Source organism: Pongo abelii, chromosome 1 (assembly GCF_028885655.2).
Source record: "Pongo abelii isolate AG06213 chromosome 1, NHGRI_mPonAbe1-v2.0_pri, whole genome shotgun sequence".
Taxonomy (NCBI): domain Eukaryota; kingdom Metazoa; phylum Chordata; class Mammalia; order Primates; family Hominidae; genus Pongo; species Pongo abelii.
Genome location: NC_071985.2, coordinates 164,907,865 through 164,930,498, shown reverse-complemented (window position 1 = coordinate 164,930,498; position 22,634 = coordinate 164,907,865). Strand labels below are relative to the sequence as shown.

At 38.0% G+C, this 22,634-nt stretch overlaps 1 protein-coding gene across 2 annotated transcripts in view; it reads right to left on the bottom strand.

Annotated features, from left to right (window-relative positions):
- The window catches only part of WLS (Wnt ligand secretion mediator), a 134,771-nt gene that overhangs the window by 88,966 nt on the left and 23,171 nt on the right, over positions 1-22,634 (bottom strand). For both annotated transcript variants that reach the window (XM_024256332.3, NM_001132468.1), the window contains 1 exon segment: positions 7,196-7,468. In XM_024256332.3, the coding sequence (XP_024112100.1) occupies positions 7,196-7,468 (273 nt within the window).

Below are 22,634 nucleotides of genomic sequence, written 5' to 3'. Positions count from 1 at the left end.
CTAAAACATGTGTGTATATGTATATTGCTGAATATATATAACATAATATATATAATCTGTATAATCAATGCCTTGCTCACAGTGTCCATAAGCAAAGGTAGAAAGGATAAATTTAAGGAAATGAATATTCCCACAAACACAACATGTAACTTCTCATATAATAGTTAGCAGCTGGCCAGGCATGGTAGCTCACGCCTGTAATCCCAGCACTTTGGGAGGCCAAGGCGGGCAGATCACAGGGTCAGGAGATCGAGACCATCCTGGCTAACACAGTGAAACCTCATCTCTACTAAAAATACAAAAACATTAGCCAGGCGTGGTGGCAGGCGCCTGTAGTCCCAGCTGCTAGGGGAGGCTGAGGCAGGAGAATGGCGTGAACCTGGGATCGTGCCACTGCACTCCAGCCTGGGGGACAGAGCAAGACTCCGTCTCAAAAAAAAAAAAAAAAAAAAAAATTAGCAGCCAAAATGTGTTGCTGCTACTCATGAAAAGTATTTTTTGGTGTGGTTTTCTTGATAGCTCTATTAAGAAAGTTATTTTATACATTTATCAAAGGAATAATTAGTGGTCCATCTTGTTAACTTTTTAGTATGCCCCCTATTAAGTGCTAGTTCTCATGTTATAAGAAAATTAAGGATTATTTTTAAGACAGAAAGCTTGAGTACAGTATTTTTGTAGATGAAGATAAAATATTTTAGAGCATGAAGATGTACATGAGAAAAAATAAGACATTAATATTTTATTTACATATAGAAATGTTTTAAAGCTTTGCCAACATGGGCATTTTTGTTGTTTAGGATTAGTATTTGCTGGGAAGTAATTCATCTGTGAAATTATTTAACATGTAGAATTATTTCTTAGTTTCTGGTTTGGGAGAAATGCTCAAGAGTTGAGCTTAAAATCATTTTATTCACACTGCTAAAGCTGAAAAATGTAAATAGGGAGCTTTCAATATATTTCAAATGAGTTTGGAGAATTCTAAAATATTCAATCCATTTATAATGAATACAAAACATCATTAGAAACTGGCAAAAAAAAAGTAGCTAAAAGTATTTGAGTTATTTCACATTACTGGGAAAGTTTCTTTTAAAAAGTTCAGTTATAAATAACATTCACTAAACATATTTAACCTTTTTTCAATTTTGGTGGTATAATTTTAGAAATTTATCATTGACTTTTAAAATTTCACCTAAACTTACCTGAGTCTCTGCATTATGTTACTCAATGATTCTGATGCCAAGTTTTGAAATCAAATTATAGGCCAGTCACCTTCAGTGATGTAAAAGGTAGAACCACAAGATAATTCAGCACTTTCCACACAACCTGAAAACGGAACCTGTGGCAAGTACCTGCCCAAAGTGAGACTATGCTCTAAACAACTGCCTGTCATGTAACAGGCTGCTTGAAAGTAGCAACATACTACTCCTATAGTCAATTCTTAACTTCTTAACCACAATTTCATCAGTGTAAAAAATATAGGAGCAGTGGGGACCAGACTTACATATATTGAAATGTTAAACAGAACTCTTATTTTGAAGTGTGGGAGGGGAGGAAGCACCTCAATCAGTTGCTTTATGTTCCTTTTAGTGGCAGAAGAATGATACAATCCAATATTTTCATCCACAGCTTCCTAAACACAAAGCTGTGGATTTCATAAACGTAAATATACTGCATAATCTGCCCACTGGGAGTTCATAGTTTAGTAAGGACTCAGAGAAGACAATTCCACTGTGCAGACCACAAGGCTGATAATGTAAACATCACAAGGCCAGTAATGAAGAATGCATAAGGAAAGACAGATTATATCCAGGAAGGAATGAGGATGGGAGATAATATAGAAAATACCTAGGAAGGCTCCAGGGGTATGTAAAATTTGGGATGTTGTGAAGAATGAGTAGGTTTTTCTGGGAAGAGCCCTTCAGTTGTGAGAAGAGGAATCACAAGAGAGGAAGAGGTAGGCAGGATCAATATCAGCAAAGATGCAAAGGGAGAAACTCTGGATCTGTTTACAGGGCAGGAAACTACTCCTGTTGAGGATGCAGAGAATGGTTACAGGTCAGCAGTGAGGAAGGAGGCTAGAAAGAAGCCTTGAGTCACGAAGGGAGAGGACTCTGAACACCGAGTCTTATTTGTTAGTCACTGAAGATGTTTTGAGCAAGGAAATGAAAAATTAAAGCTAAAAGAGTCTCCTCCTTATCGGAGGTTTCACCTTCAGAGGTTTCAGTTAGCAGAGGTCAATCACAGTCTAAAAATATTAAATGAAAAATTCCAGAAATAAACAATTCTTAAGTTTTAAATTGTGCACTGTTCTGAGTAGCATCATGAAAGCTTGTGCTGTCCCCCGATAAGAATCACCCCCCTGTCCAGTATCTCCCTGCTCCTGCCTGTTAGTCACTTAGCAGCCATCTAGGTTACCAGATCAACTGCTGTGTATTACAGTACTTGTGTGCAAGTCATCCTTATTTTCTGTCATTATTGCCGCAAGGTGCAAGAGTAGGGATGCTGGCATTTCAGATGTGCTAAAGAGATAAGTCAAGTGCTTCCTTTAAGAAGATGAAAGTTCTCAACTTAAAAGAAAAAAAATGTTATGCTGAGGTTGCTAAGATCTACAATAAGAATGAATCTTCTATCCTTAAAATTGTGAACAGTATATTTTTTGTTTCACTATTAATTATTGTTGTTAACCTTTTACTGCACCTAATTTATAATTTAAACTTTATCCTAAGTATGTATATATGTATAGGAAGAAACATCATGTATGTATATAGGGTTCAGTGCCATGATTTTAGGCACTGGGTGGTCTTAGAACATATCCCCTGTGGATAAGGAAGACTTATCTCTACTGTATGCTTCTTTTATAAAGACTAACCTCACTAACCAAGGTGTTGAAGTAAGAATGGGAAAAATGGCTGAATTTCAGCAATAAGGATAAATATAATTGGATAATTTTAATAGCTACTTTTAATTTTTAATTTTTTTAATAGTACTTACTATGTCCAGGCTGGGTGCGGTGGCTCACACCTGTAATCCCAGCACTTTGGGAGGCTGAGGTGGGTGGATCACCTGAGGTCAAGAGTTCGAAACCAGCCTGGCCAACATGGCGAAACCCCATCTCTACTAAAAATACAAAATTTAGTCCCAGCTACTCAGGAGGCTGAGGCAGGAGAATCTCTTGAACCCGGGAGGCAGAGATTGCAGTTAGCCAAGATCACACCACTGTACTCCAGCCTGGGTGATGGAGGGAGACTCTGTCTAAAAAAAAAAAAAAAAAAAAAAAAAAAAAGTACTTACTATGTCCTAAAAGTTTTACTTAAACTAATTTATTCCTTAGAGTGAGTTGGTTAATTAGGCATTATTATCCATATTTTACAAGGGAGGAAACTGGCTAAGAGCGGTTCTGTAACTTGCCCAATACTGCAGAGCTTTTTAAAAAGTGGTACAAGGATTTAAACCCATTGCTGTAGGACTCCTAAGTCCATGCTCTTAAAAAACTTTCTATCTTACCCCCTAATCTAGATATAAATCAGGGAACATATTTCAAATGAAACCGTGACTCCATTGAAAGTATGCCAGCAGGTAGTCAGCCTCTAAGATGGTCCTCAATGATCCCCATCTCCTGGCATTCATGCCCTTCTGTAATCACCTCCCTTGAGTGTGGGTTGAACTTATTAGTTCACTTCTAACCAACAGAATACAGCAGAAGTGATGGAATATCGCTTGCAAGATTCAGCGGTTTCCCTCTCCAGCACTGCTCGGGCTCTCTCTTGGCTCACTATCCCCGGGGTAAGCCTGCTGCCATGTTGTGAGGCAGTCTTATGGAGAGACCCATGTGGGAGGAATGAAAGCCTGCCAACAACCATGTGAGAGAGCTTGGAAGCAGATCCCCCTCCCTTGGTGGAGCCCTCATGCCTGATGAGACTGCAGACCAGGCCAACAGCTTAATTGCAACCTCGAGAGAGTCTGAGCCAGAGACTCCCAAACTAGATTCTTGACCCACAGAAATGAGGAGCTAAGAAATATTTATAGGTGGCCAGGAGTGGTGGCTCACGCCTGTAATCGCAGCACTTTGGGAGGCCACGAAGAGTGGATCACCTGAGGTCGGGAGTTCTAGACCATCCTGGCCAACATGGAGAAACCCCGTCTCTACTAAAAATACAAAAATTAGCCGGGCGTGGTGGCACATGCCTGTAATCCCAGCTACTCAGGAGGCTGAGGCAGGAGAATCTCTTGATCACGGGAGGCGGAGGTTGTGGTGAGCCGAGATCACACCATTGCACTCCAGCCTGGGCAACAAGAGTGAAACTCAGACTTAAAAACAAAAACAAAACAAAAAAAGAAATGTTTATAGGTGAATGCTGCTAACTTTTAGGGTAATTTGTTACCCAGCATTAATACAGTCAGTAGACAGTAATTACTTAATTTATTATTACAGGGTAAATCTTTTTCTTTATACTTGGAGCTAGAAGTAGGGATCTGTCTAGGAGAGATTATACCTGAAATAACCACAACCAGCCCAAATAACAGAATACCATGTCCTTTACCTTTCCACCCAAACATAAAATCAGGTAATCTACCTATCTCATCCCCCCATGGCTCTTCTTACTGTCCTTATTCTCCTTTGCTTGAATGCATTCTTAGGAATAGAAATACTAAAACCCAAACCTGCAGGTTTCAAAAAAAAAATTTTTAGACATATAGTTTTGAATCTCATAGCAAACTCTTTCCTTCCCAAGGCTCCTCACATTACATTGTGTATTCTTATTATAGCACATAACATGTTTTTTCTTATTTGTAGGTTTAAGTGTCTGTTTTCCAGGCACCCTCTTCCCTAACCCATTACAAGAATCATGTCTTGTGTGATCTTATATCCCCAGTACTGAGTGTTCATATGGCTGGGACTTAATAAAGTTTAAATGAACTCATGAATAAATGTGTTGCACAACCAATGAGTGAGTGAGTGAACAAGTGAGTCAATAAGCAAGAGTTTAGGGACATGGGAACCACCACTTGAAAGCTTGAGGCTGTTGTGCAAATTTGGACCTTCGCATAAGCCATTTCCTTCTATATAGAATACTCTTCCTTTTGCTCATTCTCACCTCCTCACCAGGCTTTTCTCTCTTTAAGATTCACCTCAAAGAGCTGTCTGCTTGCCTCTCTACAACTATCCCCACCAACACACACCCACACACCCTACCAGGGAAGTCTTCCTTTTCTCTGCTGTGAAGCCTTTTCTTTAAGTTTCCATATCCTCCTGGGCATAACTTGGTCACAGCACCCAGCATACCATACTGTAATGATTAGTTATTTACCTGTCATTTCCACTTAGCAGTAAGCTCCTTAAAGGACAGCATATTCAGCCAACAGCAGAGTGCCTAGCAGTGGTAGGTAGGCGCTCAAAAACAGTTTAAAATGATGGGCAAGAGAATGAATGAATGAGAAAAAGAAAACTGTATCTAGAAAATTATCTCAGCACAATCTATTTATTTCAGGTAAGCTATCAGTCAGGTATACACAGTGCTCCAACTCCTAAACAGAGTAAAAATAATTGTACATCAAGATTATTACAGATACATGAAAATTATATTTAGAAATAGTACTTCAGATCAGGCATGGTGGCTCACAGCTGTAAACCAAAAATTTGGGGAGGCTAAAGTGGGAAGATTGCTTGAGCTCAGGAGAGATCCCCATCTCTAAAAAAACTAATTTTTAAAATTTAAGGCCAGGTGCAGTGGCTCATGCCAGCTACTCAAGAGGCTGAGGTGGGAAGATCGCTTGAGCCTGGGAGGTTGAGGCTGCAGTGAGCTGTGATGACACCATTGCACTCCAGCCCAGGCAAAAGAGCAAGACCCTCTCACAAAAAAAAAAAAAAAAAGAATAAAAACTTACAAAATTAGCGTGCCTGTAGTCCTAGCTATTCATGAGGCTGAGGTGAGAGAATAGCTTGAACCCAGCAGTTCGAGCATGCAGTGAGCTATGATTATGCTACTGAACTCCAGCCTGAGCCAGCATTCGAGACCAGCCTGGGAAACATAGGAGACTCTGTCTCTTAAAAAAAAGATAAATAAATAAAAGAAACAGAAGAAGAAAGAAATAGTTTTCAGGCCAGGCACAGTGGCTCACACCTGTAATCCCAGCACTTTGGGAGGCCAAGGTGGGTGGATCACCTGAGATCAGGAGTTCAAGAGCAGCCTGGCCAACATGGTAAAACCCCGTCTCCACTAAAAATACAAAATTTGCTGGGCGTGGTGGTGGGTGCCTATAATCCCAGCTACGTGGGAGGCTGAGGCAGGAGAATCACTTGAACCCGGGAGGCGGAGGTTGCAGTGAGCCGAGATTGCGCCACTGCACTCCAGCCTGGGCAACAAGAGCGAAACTCTGTCTCAAAAAAAAAAAAAAAAGAAAAGAAAAAGAAATAGTGTTTCAATCTATAGACAGGCCCTAGACAGAGCTGCCTTTAACACATCTTTTTCCCTTTCCCTCACATCCTTGATCCCATCTCAGTCAAAAAGGAAAAAAAAAAGTTTTCTTCCTTCTCAGCCTAAGATTCCTGATACTGTCCCCAGGTGCCATACATGTATTGGCCTCCCAGAAATCACCCAGTGATTTTCTCCCCATGAAAAGTTTATATGTCTCATGCCCTCAGAGTTTTGAACTGCAAATAAGCTAAAACAAAAAACAAAAAACAAAAAAAAAACCTGGTTTGGTGGGGAAATGGGTGGTCATGGGTTGGCATTTCCATTTTGGTAGGGATCTTTTTCTAAGGCCATAGCTTTACTCAAAGTCCAGTGGAAAAAGACATTTAAAAAAAAATAAAAACCTTTCAGGAACCCTCAAGTCACTCCATGGGGGTGAACTCCCCTGTGACACTAGAGAGGTGATGAAGCTTGGTGGTTAGGGCAGTTTTCTGAGTCAGAAATCTCAGCTTTTCCACTCTCTAGTTTTCAGATCATGAGTAACCTCACTGGTGCCCAAGTGTTCCATCTGTAAAATGAAATAATAAGACTACCTCAAGGAACCTGGTGGGAAGATTAAATGGGTTAATACAGGTAAAGTACACAGAAGGTGCCTGGTAAGTAGTCAATAATTGTTTGCTATTACTATTACCATTTTTACTTTTATTAGAATTGGCTCAAAAAGAACCCAAAGAGGGCAATGCTCAAAGGTTAGAAAGGGATGAGAGGAGAGTACACTTAACTGATTTGGTTGTTTAGCTTGAAGGCAATGTCCAGCTGCAGGATAAACAGCATGAATTGGAACCAAGGACTCATCTCCATGTGGGGGAGGGGAATGTGGACAGAAAACACGATGTCATTGGCTTCAATTTCCCTTGGAATTGCTTCTTCAATGTCTCGGATCTTGTCACAATGATTGGGTCCCCAAGGCACGAACCATTTTGTCTTGTGATGGTTCTTACGGGCATCCACACATTTCACTGACATGTAGGACACTGCCGTTGTGGGCCCTGGAGCTGAAAAGAGAAAGTTTGTCTGTTTTAGAAAAGCCATCTACTGAAACTACTGTTTCTGGTTAATATTCTTTCCACTACTCTGTTCCCTCCAGTTTTTGTACCACCTTCTACAACTGGGGCTCAGCAATACTTAGGGATCTTCCAAATCTGGGTGAGGATCTTTCATTGACCTCCAGAGGTGTCATAACAGTATCCCTGAGAACCTTCCCATTATGTTTTCAATTGCTGTGAAAGAATACATTTGTAACCAGTCTAGTTATACTTCCGCACTTCAAAACAATGTCACAAGAAATCAACTGTGCTACAGTTCCCACCTGATTGAGGTCTTGGAGAGCTCTGGTGCTTCACAGAGAACAGTATCTAAAGTCAGAAGACCTTAGTCTTCAAACCTGGATTCGAAGCCTGGTTAAAAACTTACTGTCAGTGAATCTTGGGTAAGTCAGTTAAATCTATAATAGCTTCAGGACCCTCATCTGAGAAACGAAAGAGTTTCTAAGATTCCTCTTGGCTCTAACATTGTACAACATTGCTTTTGCTTAAGATAAAGAACTAGGGGCCACCACTTAGCTTGGTACCTAGCAGAGAATGGGAACTCAAACACTGACTGATACTTCAAAAGTGTACTAAAATATAAACAATGCACTTCAAGACAGCAAAGCAACTTTGAAATGTGTAACTTTAAAAACACTATTTTGTGATTATATAATGGTTATATGATTATAATATTAATAACTTGGAAAATACAGAAATTTTAAGTTCAAAACAACATTTACCCAAAATCCCACTAGAGGGAAGTAACCACTGTTGGAAAAATGTCAAAATGCCATCTGTCTTTTCTATGACTGTGTAATTAGATAAAAAGTTTACACATGAATTAAATTGTGTAACTTTAAAATATACACAAATACTAACACATATTTATAAAATAGTTATATCATGCATAGTTTTGTAGTCTTTTCTTTTTATTCACTTAGAAAAGCAGAGTATTGTGTGATAACACCAGCTCTGGAGGCAACCTGTCTGGTGTCAAATCCTGGGTCTCTCATTTTTAGTTGTGTCACCACAAATCCACACTAGGAAAGTTTTGGGAAAATTACTAAGCCTATCTCTGTATAGGTTTTATCATCTCTTAGATGGCAATAATAATAGTACCGATCTTTCCAAGTCACTGCATATTTTAAACAAGTTAACATATTAAAGCACTCAGAGTAGTGCTTGGGCACACACAAAGTATAAAATATTAGCCATTATATGATATTTTCTTTATAATTAAAATCTTTCAATTAGTAGTTGCAAAATAGTCAATCACACAATACACCAAAATCAACTTCTCCTTCATCAGTTTGTAAAGGCTATCTATAAGAATAATCCTTTGCCTAATATGTTTTGTTGGAAATTTCTCCTAAACTTTCCATCTGCTATCTAAATTTGTTTATGCACATTTAAATAGAGAAGTTCCAGATCTTATATGAAATCCCTCTTTTATGTTTTTCCTCCATGCTTTTGTGCTTAGAGAAACTGACCTTCTTCATCTCAAAATTCAATAGTCATCTATATTGACTTCTATTTATTTTTTGCAATTTCATTTTTTCTAATATTTAAACAGTTGATCCATCTGAAAATTGCTATAAGAGATGAGGTGAGGTTCTAGTTTTATTTCTTAAATATTTAAATTATAGTTTATTGAACAGACCCTCCCTTTTGTTGATTTATCATATCACTGTTAACCTTTATGTATATGAGCATATGTTTCTGAACATCTGTTCTTTTCCATGCATTAAACTGTCAATTCATGGGTCAGCACAACATTGCTTTGAATTCTGTAAATTTATTATTTTTATCAATATCTGCTAGAGTAACTCTCTTCCCCAATCCATTTCAAATTTACATCTTTTTGCTAGGATATTGAAGATTAAATTAAATTTATAAATAATACATAATAATAAATTAATGTGGACAGAATTAGCATCCTTCCCCAGCATTTAGTTTTCCCATCCAAGAACAGTACTTGCTTCTCCATTGTCTACAATCTGTTTTTAAATTTCTTGGAAAACTTTCATTGTTTTCTTTATGTGGGTCCTACTAGTATATTTTAAAATAGATATATCTATAAACCTTTGAAAGTTAGTAGTTAAAAGAAAATGTCATAAATTATGGTTTATGTGTGTGGTTTAAATATGTGTATTTCTGTGCATCTGATACTTGGTATATTATGTTTGCAGAAATTCTCTCTTATTTAATAGAGATCAGATAGCAATGGAGAAACATGAAAAGCAAAAAGAAAGTTATATGAGGCAAAAATGTGTATTATTAATATTCTGCCCTACTTCTAATGTTCGAATCCACATTATTTTTCTTTTCTATTAAATATCTATTTTAATGATACATTTTTAGTAAAATGTTATGTTTGTAAGAAGTTAGGACAATGCCTATTAACACTTACCAGAAAACTCAACACTACTAAGTTCTAGCTGAACATCCTTCATGTAGAATGCTGAACACTGCAATACAAGTTGCCACTAACCCCTGCTACAGACGTTTTTCTTTAAAACTCAAAACTGTATCACGAAGACCTCACATCTAATCCATCTAAAATCAGACATCTGACTTATTCTTAGAAATATGAGTCAATCAAACTTTGGTTATCCTGACTCAGCTAAATAGCCCACTGACATTAGAAAAGCCAAATGGCACATTTAACTGAACCCTTTTTAATGTGGTTGGAGAAATAAACAGTGAGACAAAAGTCATGAATTCTATTTTCGGCTAACATACTCAAACTGACTATTTGCTGCAGAAAATAGTTACTACATTTTAAAACTTCTATTCTTCCAAAATGAACCTAACCTTTTTTTTCTTTATTTTTTACCTTCTTGAAAAACAAGTCTCTCACTTCTCAGACCAAAACGAAAAATAACTAGCTGAGTTCCTCAGCTAAGCTCCAAAACCACATTCCAAACTTAATAACAGAGAAGCTGAACACTTTACGGTCACAAAGTCCGCATTTTTAATGAATGCAGTGAACGCCTGCCTTTTTAGGGGCCTGCATTATTTTCATCCTCTCATTAGTCTAGTGTTTCTTCTATAAAGAAAAAAAATCCCAGAAATACTAATATTTTCATAAATATCATGGCAGTGAACTTCGAGAAGCCTCAAGTGCATCTCAAGCTATACTATGAGAATCACAGTTTTTTTCACTTGAATAAATTAGTCCTCGAGTCTCAAAAATGTTTTCCATAACTTCAAAACCTGAAGATAATTCAACATTTTCCGTTTTTCTAATAGTGTTCAAAAGAGAAAACACAAGTATTGCTTGAGAAAGTAAACAGACATCCTGATATTCAAACATGGACAGTTAATGTTCCCCCAATAATATATTTACAGCTCAGTGCAATGTCCTACTCCAGCTGAAAGTGAATTCCCAAGTGTTTCTTTATATAGACAGCATTATCAAGTAAAACAAAAGCAAAGCTTATAGCTGGTAGCTGGTCACCTACCATAGAAGATGTTTTCATTAGCTATAGTCAAAATTTTAGCTACGTGGGTCACAAATTGTGTCTAGAATCAAAAAAAGTTTGATCTGTCTGTAAATTTTTTTTAAGTGTGTGGGATTAAGAGAAAAGAGCTAAATGGAGGAAGTTTAAATTATCTTCAACCTTTGAACAAGCCACAATAACAGGTATTCGTAATGAAGGCCTTAGTCACTTGCGTGGTTCTAGGGATTAATAGAGTTTGTGTATTCAAGAGGGGGCTGGATAGATTCAGGTCAACAAACTGAGTCATGTTTGCTCAGGTGAAAGCTAAAAATAACCACTCCCCAGTATTCCTAGGATAGTAATGCAATATTACCCAGCTGCCTCAGCACACATTATAAATGTCTCCTCCACCCACCCATAGCATAAGGTTTAACTGAAAACAGTAGGCCAAAAACTACTTCTACACCAGACCAATTCAATGACAGAGCAATTTGGCCAAAACTAAATATGCCCAGTCACTGTAAACTGGTTAACTCATGGTTGCTTGAGATAGCCTTGGGAATATGCACAGAAGTTATAAAACCATGAGCTATTCATCGAAAATGCAGTCCATTATGAATTCAGTTCTTTTTACTTTATCAAACATGACCATTTTATTTTTTCTGTATTTTAATACAGTATTTTTGGCCTCCACTTTTCCACTATAGTACACAAATTGTGAAATGTGATTCTACACAACGTTCAATGTTAAAGTGATATGAAATCAATAAGACTTCTAACAAATTCAAGGTGTGAAGAAATGTACAAACACAACCTGAAGTCTCTCTGAAAATTCAGTGGTCTCTCAGTTACACACATTACTACGGCTCACAGTGTATTGTCCAAATTTGTCTTCAGTGTCTACCATGCACTAGACACTGCCGGTGCTGGAGTAAATCTAATAGGCACCAACCATATGGAATGTACAAATAATGGAGGAAGCAGACAATAAATAAACAATTTCAGGAAAAAATAATTTTGATGAATGTTATATGTAACCTGACATTCCCTGAGAAAGGGCAACAGTCAGATATTTGGGAGGTGGGAGAAATGAATACACTAGAATGACAGGAAAAATCCAGTCATCGTTACAACATAACCTTGAATAAAAATGTAAGTGAACAATGACTAAACCTGTAGTACTTCTTTTGGAAGAATATTCATTGACTCCAGTTAGCTTCCTGTTATTTCACTTCAAATGGCTATCCAGTTTACAAATTACTATCTAGCCAACCGCTAGCATTTATCATGCTTAAAATTGAGTCAACATTAAATCATTAGCCCCTATTCCTTCCAGAACCTGTAATTTAAGAGTTAGATGGAGAGAGATACAAGACTTGGTTGCCTCTTAGAAAAGTTAAAATAAAACTAAAACAACATGCTGACATGACACATGGTTTCCATTTAAGCCAACATAGACTATTTATTTCTTTGCTTTATTATGAGTAATGAACATTTCTTTAGCAATCACCTAAGAGCATTACTATTATGCAGGTACCGTACTAACTAAAGACAGAGACAAACGGCCTCCCAGACCCCCATTTGCTCACAGGCTAGTGTGGGAGGCTGAGAAGTTCACAAAGAATTACATCCTGATTGGAAATTTCTCCGACAGAGGTTTGCACAGGATGCTCCAGTTGTAAAAAGAGCTGAGGGTGGCTTTCGGCAGGGCTTAGCCTTGGAAGAGAGCAGGCAATAGCCAAGGAAGAACGGGGGATGGCCAAGGAGGGAATGTGCTGAGGTAGAGATAGAACATGTGCTGGGTCATAGAATATCTAAAACAATCATATTTTCTGCAGATATCTGTGCTTGAATATTAAAAATTAAAAAGAGATCATTTAACACGTGAAAACTGCAGTACTACTCTTATCTGTGTCCACCCTTGCCTTTTCTAATCAGTGGTATAGTTCTACTAGAGTGCCTTGGCCTCTGCTCCTAATAGTCCCTGCTGTACTCTATAGAGCACCATAAAGAAGGAATAATAAACAGACCCACACATAACAAAGAACTTTTATTTGGCAGGAATGTTTCCTTTTATGACACCTATCTCTGTCCTGTAACTAGCCACAAGGCCAGACCAGAGATCTGCTGGAAGAACGGGGAGTGAGAGGGTGGTCAGGCGGGAATGAAGAAGCTCCCCCTCCTATTCCCACAAATGGCCCCAAAGAGCCTTTGAAGTCTCAATCATCAGGTAATAATAGCCTTCCTCTAAATTAGAGGAAGAATGTCTGCCTTGCAACAAAGATGATATTTAAAGAATAATCTGCTTTGGGGTCTAAGGGGAAGGAATGCAGAGAATAGACCAGTTGAAAAGATAATTCCTGTTTATAAGAATTAATAATCAGAACACCACCATTTTAAAAAGTAATGACTTAAAGTAAAGTAAAAATGGTCAAAGATTTCAGAAATATTTTAGAGAATTTTATGTTTACAATAGAATTTATCTAACAAAAACGATAGGAACAACAATACACATTGATTTAAAAGCATACCAAAAGTTGGTAGCAGATACTTTCTTCTACTGACTTGAGACATTGATTTAACACCCGAAAACTAATCTCAGTTAAAAAGCTGCCAGCACCATCTCTCCACCTGTAAAAATGTGAATGTTTATTTATATTTTATAATTTCATTTTATTTATTCTCTATCTTGTTCCATAAAACATTTTGGGGTACTAGAAGTGGTTATTAGCCTTTATTTTTTAAAAATAATTGGGATTGATTTCAAAGGATAGAATTAATGTTGGGGCGGGGGTGGGCAGAGACTACAAATTACTTGGTCTATGTCTATACCTTCAACAGTTTGGGGAGCTTATATTCTCCAGCTATTGCCTGTTTTTTTTTTTCTGGCTATTGCTTTTGAAGCAACAGCTGGGAAATACAAGCTCCCCAAACTTTTGAAGCAATAGCTGATGAATATAAGCTTCCAAAACTTTTACCTGATCTATGAAGTTGAATGGCTCAATATCCATTTTACTTTGAAATGTAGAGAAAACCTCCATTGCACTATGAATGGTATTTATAAGAACTAAAAGGCATATGCCCAAGTTGGTTCTAAGCTCTGCCTATCTAAATATCTCTGCTTGCCTTATGAGAACTCATATAAAACATATTGAGCACTTAAACCCTTGGGCAATTGCAGAGTGTGCTTTGGATTTTTTGATGTATCAAGGTGGGGAGGGTTGAAAAGAGGGAGAAAGGGAACACAGGTGTCAGAAAAGACTAGATGAATTCTTGTTATATAACTACATTTTTTTTTCAAATGCCCCCAAAGTACTCGTTTAACCTAAGAAAATCTTTAGCTAAATTTAGAAATTAGCTTTAAATATGCTCAATTGATTTTCCTTAGACATTCCACATGCCTGTCGCCAGCTCAAAAGCCTTAATTCTGGTTAAAAGGAAACATGTGAAATATACTGCATAACTTAAGTGGCCAGATCATATTAACTGGCTGAGCTGTGAGGTCTTACGAGCCAATCCTGCTTACCATTCACTGAAAGCCAGTTACTAAAAAGATTTCTTAATATCTGCCATACCACTTATCTAAGTTTTGGGTGGCTAGTTAGAATGAGTTCTTCAAAAAGTTCAGCTAAAGAAAGTGCAAATATTTGCATTAAATTGACTTAGTACTTAAATGATTCAGTTTATTAATTCTTTTACCGAAATTGCTCTGAAGTTACAGTAGACACTTATGCTATCTCCACCACCTACTTTGAAGAGAAGATTCTCCTATATTTCAACCATACCCATTAAATCTTACTAGCTTACTAAATGAAGTATTATTTCACAATTCAATCTCAATTACTGGAGAGCTGAAAGTGTGTCTACAGAGACTAGACCAGAAGTGATTTTCAGAATTATCAAAGCTATGCCCTTGTGCATGAAATGGGGTATGCTAAGTGAAATGAAATTCATTCTTGCCAGCCATTTTCAGTCAGTTAGTTATGCTAACATCTGTTCTAGGAAAGCTAATTTTTTTAATACAGCAGAACATTCCTTTACACTGAACCACTACCACCAAAACACACAAACACACATACTACATAGCAGAGTTGAATGCCAAATAATTTCTACCGTACACACAAAAGTCAAGCACTTATTTAAAAATAGTTCTTTACAACATAAACTTATGAAATTATGGACATTTTGACAGCAAATTTCCAAAAATTATAGCAAACACTTGTATAATACATTCCGACTCAAAAATATTGAAAAAATCATATGTTTACATTTTAGGCAGATGAGGATTTTAAATGCTTCGCCTACAACCTCAATTGTTGTGGAGCCAAAGATGTAACAGCTTTGAAGAATAGAAGAATTACTCTATATTTGTCAGGATCTACGTGGCAAACAAGCGCCACTTGGCTTACATTACTTGCCTGGCTTGGATCCCATGGAATGGAGGAGCATTGGAACCAAGAGGAAAAAAATTAAAGTGCTTTGGGACAGTGAGCCAAACTCTTACATAGTATTTGAAATGGTGTGGTAAACATGAAATTATTTTAGGCTCAAGATTGGTGCTAGTTTTTTTACCCTCTTTTTGAAAAAATAATAAAATGCACATAAAGGGCCCTGCCAGAGGGTTAGCTCATAAAATCTGCCAATCATTAGATGTGCTAATTGGTGTAGCAATCCAGTGGTGGCCTGGATTAGGACTCAAAAACTGACCCTTACCACCCTTGGTGTCCTGCAGCAAAGAGAGCCTAAATCAAAAAGACTGATGGAAGTACATCAAATTACGAATTTCTCTATCCCTGAAAAATGACTGCAGTTTCTGTTTCTCCATCACTCCAGAAATACTCAAAAACAGCAAAAATTAAATACATATGAAGTGAACACAAAAGACCTCCACAGAAAAACCAGTGGCTCATCTGTTGACGCTATTGCTCATTGCTCGGCTGGCCAGTCATCTGGGCTGTTTTGACTTTGGGCCAGTGCTTCAAAATCAGCAACCTTTCAGCCAAAAGACTGTGGAATGCAGCCAAGACCACCTATGGAAAGTGAATTATAGCATCTTTAATTTACTACCTTGGGCTATGATCTCATAAACCCAGCATGGAGGGCGCACCAGTTCTTGTGTGGGAAATCTCTCAGAGCCCCCGTGGAGGCCCCCAAAGTGACTCTGGCAAAGCTGTAGGGGTGGAGGTGACAAAAAAGGGGACACCTGGTTCTCCTTCTTAAATAAGCTCACCATGGGCACACATTTATATTGGAATTTTAGGGTCAGAAAATGCCAAAATTAAATCTTCTAGAAGAAACACAGTCAGTGGCTTTGTTCTAAAGTGCCTATTACACTCTACAAGTTTCCAACATTTGTTATTTAAAATAATCAGACATTTATGATTCATAAATTACATATATTCTTTTATCAATATTATTGTTAATAATAAACATGAACCACAACTAGTATGTGAATTGCAAAGAACTTTCACATACATAGATTATCGAATCCACCTAGTTAACAAGTAACATAATTAGCACCATTGCATATTCAGAAGATCAGTGGTTTTTGTCTCATCAGTAAATAGAACTAGGACTGGAACCCAGGTCTGATTTCATATCTAATGCTCCTTTCCAATACAACTATCTGTTTATTTATTAACGCTCACTATTTATTAGCACTCTCAGATTACCTGAGATAGTTGCAGAGCTGAGGGATGAATGAAGACGACTGTGGCCATAAGTAGCTTGCTGAAGCTCCACAGGCAAGGCACTACCAGCACTGGGTTGGGTGTCACACAAAGGGAGCCAGCAAGATAGCTTTTCTGGGAGACTTACAGGCAGGGACAGAGTACCTCTAAGACTTCCATAAAGAAATGATGGAGTAATAGGCTCCTGAAAATGCACTAAACTCCCTTGAATCTGATACTATCCCCGTTTTTACCGGGTCTTGGTTATTACTTCATATTGCAGGTAGGCAGTGTTTAGGATGTTAGCCTAGAGAAGATCTGACTCAGGAACACAGCGCTGCCATGGAAGTCTATGATAGCACTTGCAGGCATAGTGAGAGACAGGGGTTCAAGTTAGAGAAAATCTGACTCCAGAGCAACCTACGGAAGAATTACTGATAATTCAGGTAGGCAAACAATGGCACAGTTTGACTCAGGAAAGGGTGGGTTCCTCATCCATGGAAACATTCGGGAAGTAAATGGATAGATAAGAGCATGAGCCTGAACTAAATATAAGTTCCTCTCAGTCACACCAAAATGATAAGTCTCCTATCCATGCATATGGTATGCCAGGGAATGGAGAAATTAAGGTCCAACAAAGAGCTGCATATAGTTTATTGATTTGTTTTCTATTTTCTGACCAGTTCCAGATAAACAGAAAAAAGCAATTAAAGTACAGGGCATTCTGAATGGTCAAAAATTTAGTATTGTACATTGTAAGTTAAGGCTAAGGGCAAGTAAGACCTGTTAATGTCTTTATCTGGAATTTCACAAATGCCAAGAATAATCATATTTCCTTCCTTGATTATTCAAAGAAAACACAGGCCCTTATAATTTGCAAATTTCCTAGAATTGAGGGTAGAGGTACATTTTAAGGGTAACTTGCAGTTTTAACATTCACATTCTTAGGAATTATTATTATTATTAATTTTTTTTTTTTTTTAGACGGAGTCTCGCTCTGTTGTCCAGGCTGGAGTGCAGTGGCGCGGTCTCGGCTCACTGCAAGCTCCGCCTCCCGGGTTCACGCCATTGTCCTGCCTCAGCCTCCAGAGTAGCTGGGACCACAGGCGCCTGGCTAATTTTTTGTATTTTTAGTAGAGACGGGGTTTCACTGTGTTAGCCAGGATGGTCTCCATCTCCTGACCTCGTGATCCACCCGCCTCGGCCTCCCAAAGTGCTGGGATTACAGGCTTGAGCCACCGCGCCCGGCCGGAATTATTTTTTTAAAAAACATTGAAATCACAAAATTAGTCTATGCAATTATTTAGTATTTTAAATTTCATCAGTTTTAGGTTCTAGCTCAAGGGCCGTCTCTCCTTCATTCAATTTGTTAAATGCCTATAGTGTGCCAGCTGAAGGCCTCCTCTGATTTTCCTTCAGTTGACAAAAGATCCTTACTTCCTTTCGTGCCAGTATCACCTGGTCTATGTCTTTATTATAGCATTCTACTTTATTTGCAGGCATCACTTCTGAACCCTACAAAATTATAAGCTCCTAAGGGGAAGGACTACATCTTACTCTGCCTTGTGCCACTAAGCACAGAAACTTAAACATGCAAGTCCTCCAGACCTGAATTGAACTATTTATTATATGGCTTTTGTGTCATAACAAACATATGAATGTAAGTTATGCTCAATGTAACTAACAAACTTTTATCAAATGCCTACTAAGCATCATTTTTTAAATGACATAGTGGGTTAATCCTTGTCCCGCCTGTATCAAAGTACACTTAGACTGGCATTCAGTGACAGTTTGGGAAGAAGCCAGAGCTGCCTTCCATGAGGCCAGTCTCCCAAGGTCACATATGTGCTCAACAGAGACTCACTTCCTACAAATACTTATGATGGTTCTTCCAGATCTGTGTCAAGCAATATATTAAGTGAAATACTGAATTTTGAAGATCAAAATGAACTTTTCCTAAACTATAACCCAATCCACAACAAGAAAAGTAATTTACACATCAAAAGAAATTAGTAGGCAAACAAAAAAATGGTAATTTTTTTTTTAAAAAACTGCTCCCAAAGGGTTTGTGGCCAACATTAATATTGCAGGAACATGTTTAGATAACTGCTGTTCAGCATAGTTCCTGGAAACAGGTTCTCAAAGCCAGGACTTACAGTTATTTACCTTCTTCCAGCACTGCCCTGAGGGTTTTAAGGCCTAAATGAATAGAAAGCAAATGGGAGACAAAATGAGATAAAATGTTCACATCTCAGCCTTTAGTGTATATAACTAATGTTTGAAGATTTTATGACAAAATCTGTATTCTTAAGAACACATGCAGGGAAGATGTTGGCCATTTCTTTAACACCCTCTAAACAATACCTACCAGAGAAAAAGCAAACACTCCCTTCTAAAAGCATTAATATTCTACTTCTGAGATCAAAACTACAAAACAGGCTCAGACAGAAACCTGGGCAAAGGAACTTTCTGCTGCACATATGTACTATTTCCCAGAGATCTAAATGATTTTTTTCTCTCTGCCCCAATGAATCACATATGAAAGTTCTCAAAGAATTAGTAAAGAAAAACGGTGAAAATCTTCTTGGTGTTGAAGGAACAGTGGAGTGTACCTGGTATCAGAAGTTCTGAAGTGACTCAGAGATTCAGAAGGGTGACAGGCAGGGGCAGTTTTTACTAGAGGAAAGAGTGATGTAGGATGAACAATTTACTGTCCCTGTTGATTCACATAGGATGTAAGTATAAGTCAAGGATGTCCCCAAATTTCTTGCATAGGCAGCAGATGAGTGATGTCATTCACTAAGACAGGAATCAAAGAAAAATGAATGACATGTCATATCACACGTAGAATTTGTAGAAGCTGGAGGTGTATAGCTTGTTTAAAAGGGGGGCTTAGTATGGAGGGTTGAAGATAAAAGGTCAAATATGTGAATGACTAGATGTGGAGGAGGAATTAGATTTACCCTGAGTGGTTCCAATCTTGCAAGTTCTCAGGAAGGAAATCTGAGATCAATAAAATCAAACTGGCCCACAGTTCACCACACCAGTTGAAGAAAATGAGCTGCCGGCACCTGTGTGAGTGGAGGTGCTCCGCAGTTAACACTTGGTGAGTGCAAAGAATGCAGCGGACATTTGAGCACTGGGTAGGGATGGAAAGGTGACTTTTAGGGTCTTTGTTATCATTATTATTCTATGGGCATTCTTCATATATAATATTTAGAGCTTTGATTCTGGGCCACAAGTTGATCTGCTATTCCTGAACTACTACAAATTTGAGTGTAAGAATCTTGGCAGAATGAATTATCCCAGGACTCATGATTGCTGGGTTCTTCTAGCAATGGATGTGCATTAATCAGGCAAATTATTCAATCAATCTTGGGCCTTAGTTTTCTCAACTGTAAAACGCAGTATTTAAACTGTTAAGCACTTTTAACTCAGCAATTGTAGGATTCTAAAAAGAATGTATGTACTTCTATGTTATGATGAAAGTCATTCTTTTAAGTTTTAAAAAAAGTTCCTTCAAATTAGGGTCAATTTATATTCCAAGAGTTCTGGCTGTCCCTATCAGGCCCCTCCTCCCCTCCTTGTCCTTATATTTTCACATCTGTTAGAAGAACAGATCTTAATGGTCCTATTCTCATTCTGTTACTGTTTGGGATCTGAATGTATTCTGAGTGTTTTCTGTCTTCCAACAGCTGGAGAGATCAAATAACTGTTCCTAAAAGCAAGGACAAGCTACAGCCAACTGCATATGTAAACCTTCATACTGATGTATTCAGCACAGTGAATTATACCCCCATAATTTATACTATGAGAAGGTAGGTCTAATCCAATAATAATAAAGACCTTTAGGAGAAAACAACAAAAAACACCATTCCAGCTTCCAGCCAGTGGTCCGTATACTCACAGTCTAATACAACACAAAGACATTCCAATACAATGAAATAATTTGGATCATGTCCAGCCTCTATTTTTTAGGATGATAGAAATAAGCTCAAGAGAGCTTAGTCTATTTATTATTCAGAAGAAATGAAAGTCATAGCATACACTTCTAAGCCAAGAGATCATTGACAAAATTTGCTAATGAAATCAATTCATAACTTTCTTTCAGATTTTCATTTAAACGGCTGGGTTCCTAATATATTTCAAAATTTACCCTGATTACCCTCTACAAAAAGTATGTCATAAGAGAAAACAATGATTACAGAGTAGCAAGGGACTTACTTTCACAGGAATGGTTCTTTATGTTTCTGAAGGCAATTACAAAAAGAGAGTAAGAAAAATTAAAAGCAAGAGCTAGAGCTCAGAAAAACTTGGATTCAAATCCCAACTCTGTTACTCACTAGCAATTCAGTGGGGCAGCTTACCTAGCCTTGTAGAATGCCAGTTTCCCTTTTGTAAAAGTGTACTAAAAGGTACTCACCTCATATGTTTGAGGATAAAATGATTAATATAAAAACCCTATTACAGTACCATGAAAATAGTGAAGCCTCAATGAATGTTAGCTGATAATAATAGTGCTGTCAACAAATGAGAAGAATTAGAATCTGGTGGGAGATGAAGACCTACTCCATGTTCTCTGTTCTGTCTTCTTGCCCTGAGGGGTGTGTTCATCAATATTTAAGGAACTAGAAGGTGTGCATCTTGGATGTTAAAAACAGGGGCTCCCCTCACCTATCAGTGAACAGCCCCAATACCAGAGATGATTCTATACAAATTTTAACTGGAACATCTAAGATATCCCTGAGAAATATCCCAGGCATATCTTAAGCAGCCTGTTATTTGAGGGAACACAGAATTAACCCTTGGTTTTATCCTTAGAAAAATGGGATTATAACATCTTTTTTCACAATTATCTTCACAAATTATTATAAAATAGTTATGGCAGAGCAAAAACTATTGACATGGGTATTTGCTACCCTTTCCCCTCCTCTCTTCAGATAAAGAGAATGCTGGTTTTGCCTCTTCTGTCACAACCCCCTCACCTGCCCCACGATGAGGATTCAACTATTGCTAGATGGATTCTTTGAGTTTTCATGATGTACAATCAAAAGACAGGGTATAGGTAGAAGATATGGGCTTGAGCTCAGCGGGGAGAGGGGGGCAGTTTACCAGCGGGAGTGTTGGGGAGATTTTGGAAGAGACATGTTAGAAACATCAAAGTGGATGGGAAAGAAAATAGGGATTGCTAGAAGTACTGCTAGAGACTATATATCCCCTTTACCATGCTTTGACAGTTAAAGAACAGAAGTTGTTAGGTCACTTTAAATTCACCTTTGGTTGACTGCCTGTTTCTTTGACAGAATCCCTACTTGGAGACTGGACCAAAGAGGCCATGTCTTCCATAGAGGCAACAAAAGAAAATAAGAGAGGTGCAAAAACATCATGCAAACGTTAGGCAGGATTTATTGTGTTCGTACATGACATGTGGAACATTGAAAGGATTGATGTCTTAGAAAGGCATGTTAGGAGTGTGGGTCTAGAATGCATAAGGTTAGAGATATGCCTGCACTGGGCCATCATCTTATTTTAATATTTGGTCCAAATTCTGGGCTTCTCACAATCAGAGAGCTATACCTACCAATTTCCTCTTATTATTCTTGACTGCCCAGTCCCCATCCCTCTAACTCAGGGATTTCTCAAGCTTTGCACTAATGGCATTTTGGGTTGAATGACTGTTGTGGGGGTTTGGCTTGTGCACTGGAGGACATTTAGCAACATCCTTGGCTTCTACCCACTAGCTGCCAGTAGCATCTTCATCCCCACTGCTGGCAAGTTCAGGGGGGATGTGGGTGGGGGAAGTCTTCTCCAAACATTGCCAAATATTTCCTGGGGAGCAAAACTGCTTCTGGTGGAGAACCTCTGCTTTACCCCAATCATCTAGGCTTACAAGAAAAATTCATACTCCATCAAGCCATTCTACAACACTTCATTTTCAGAGTTTCCAACTACAGAGATTCCAAGTTCTCAGCAATTCATAACCATTACAGTTTGCCTCATGTTACACTGACTGCATCAGGC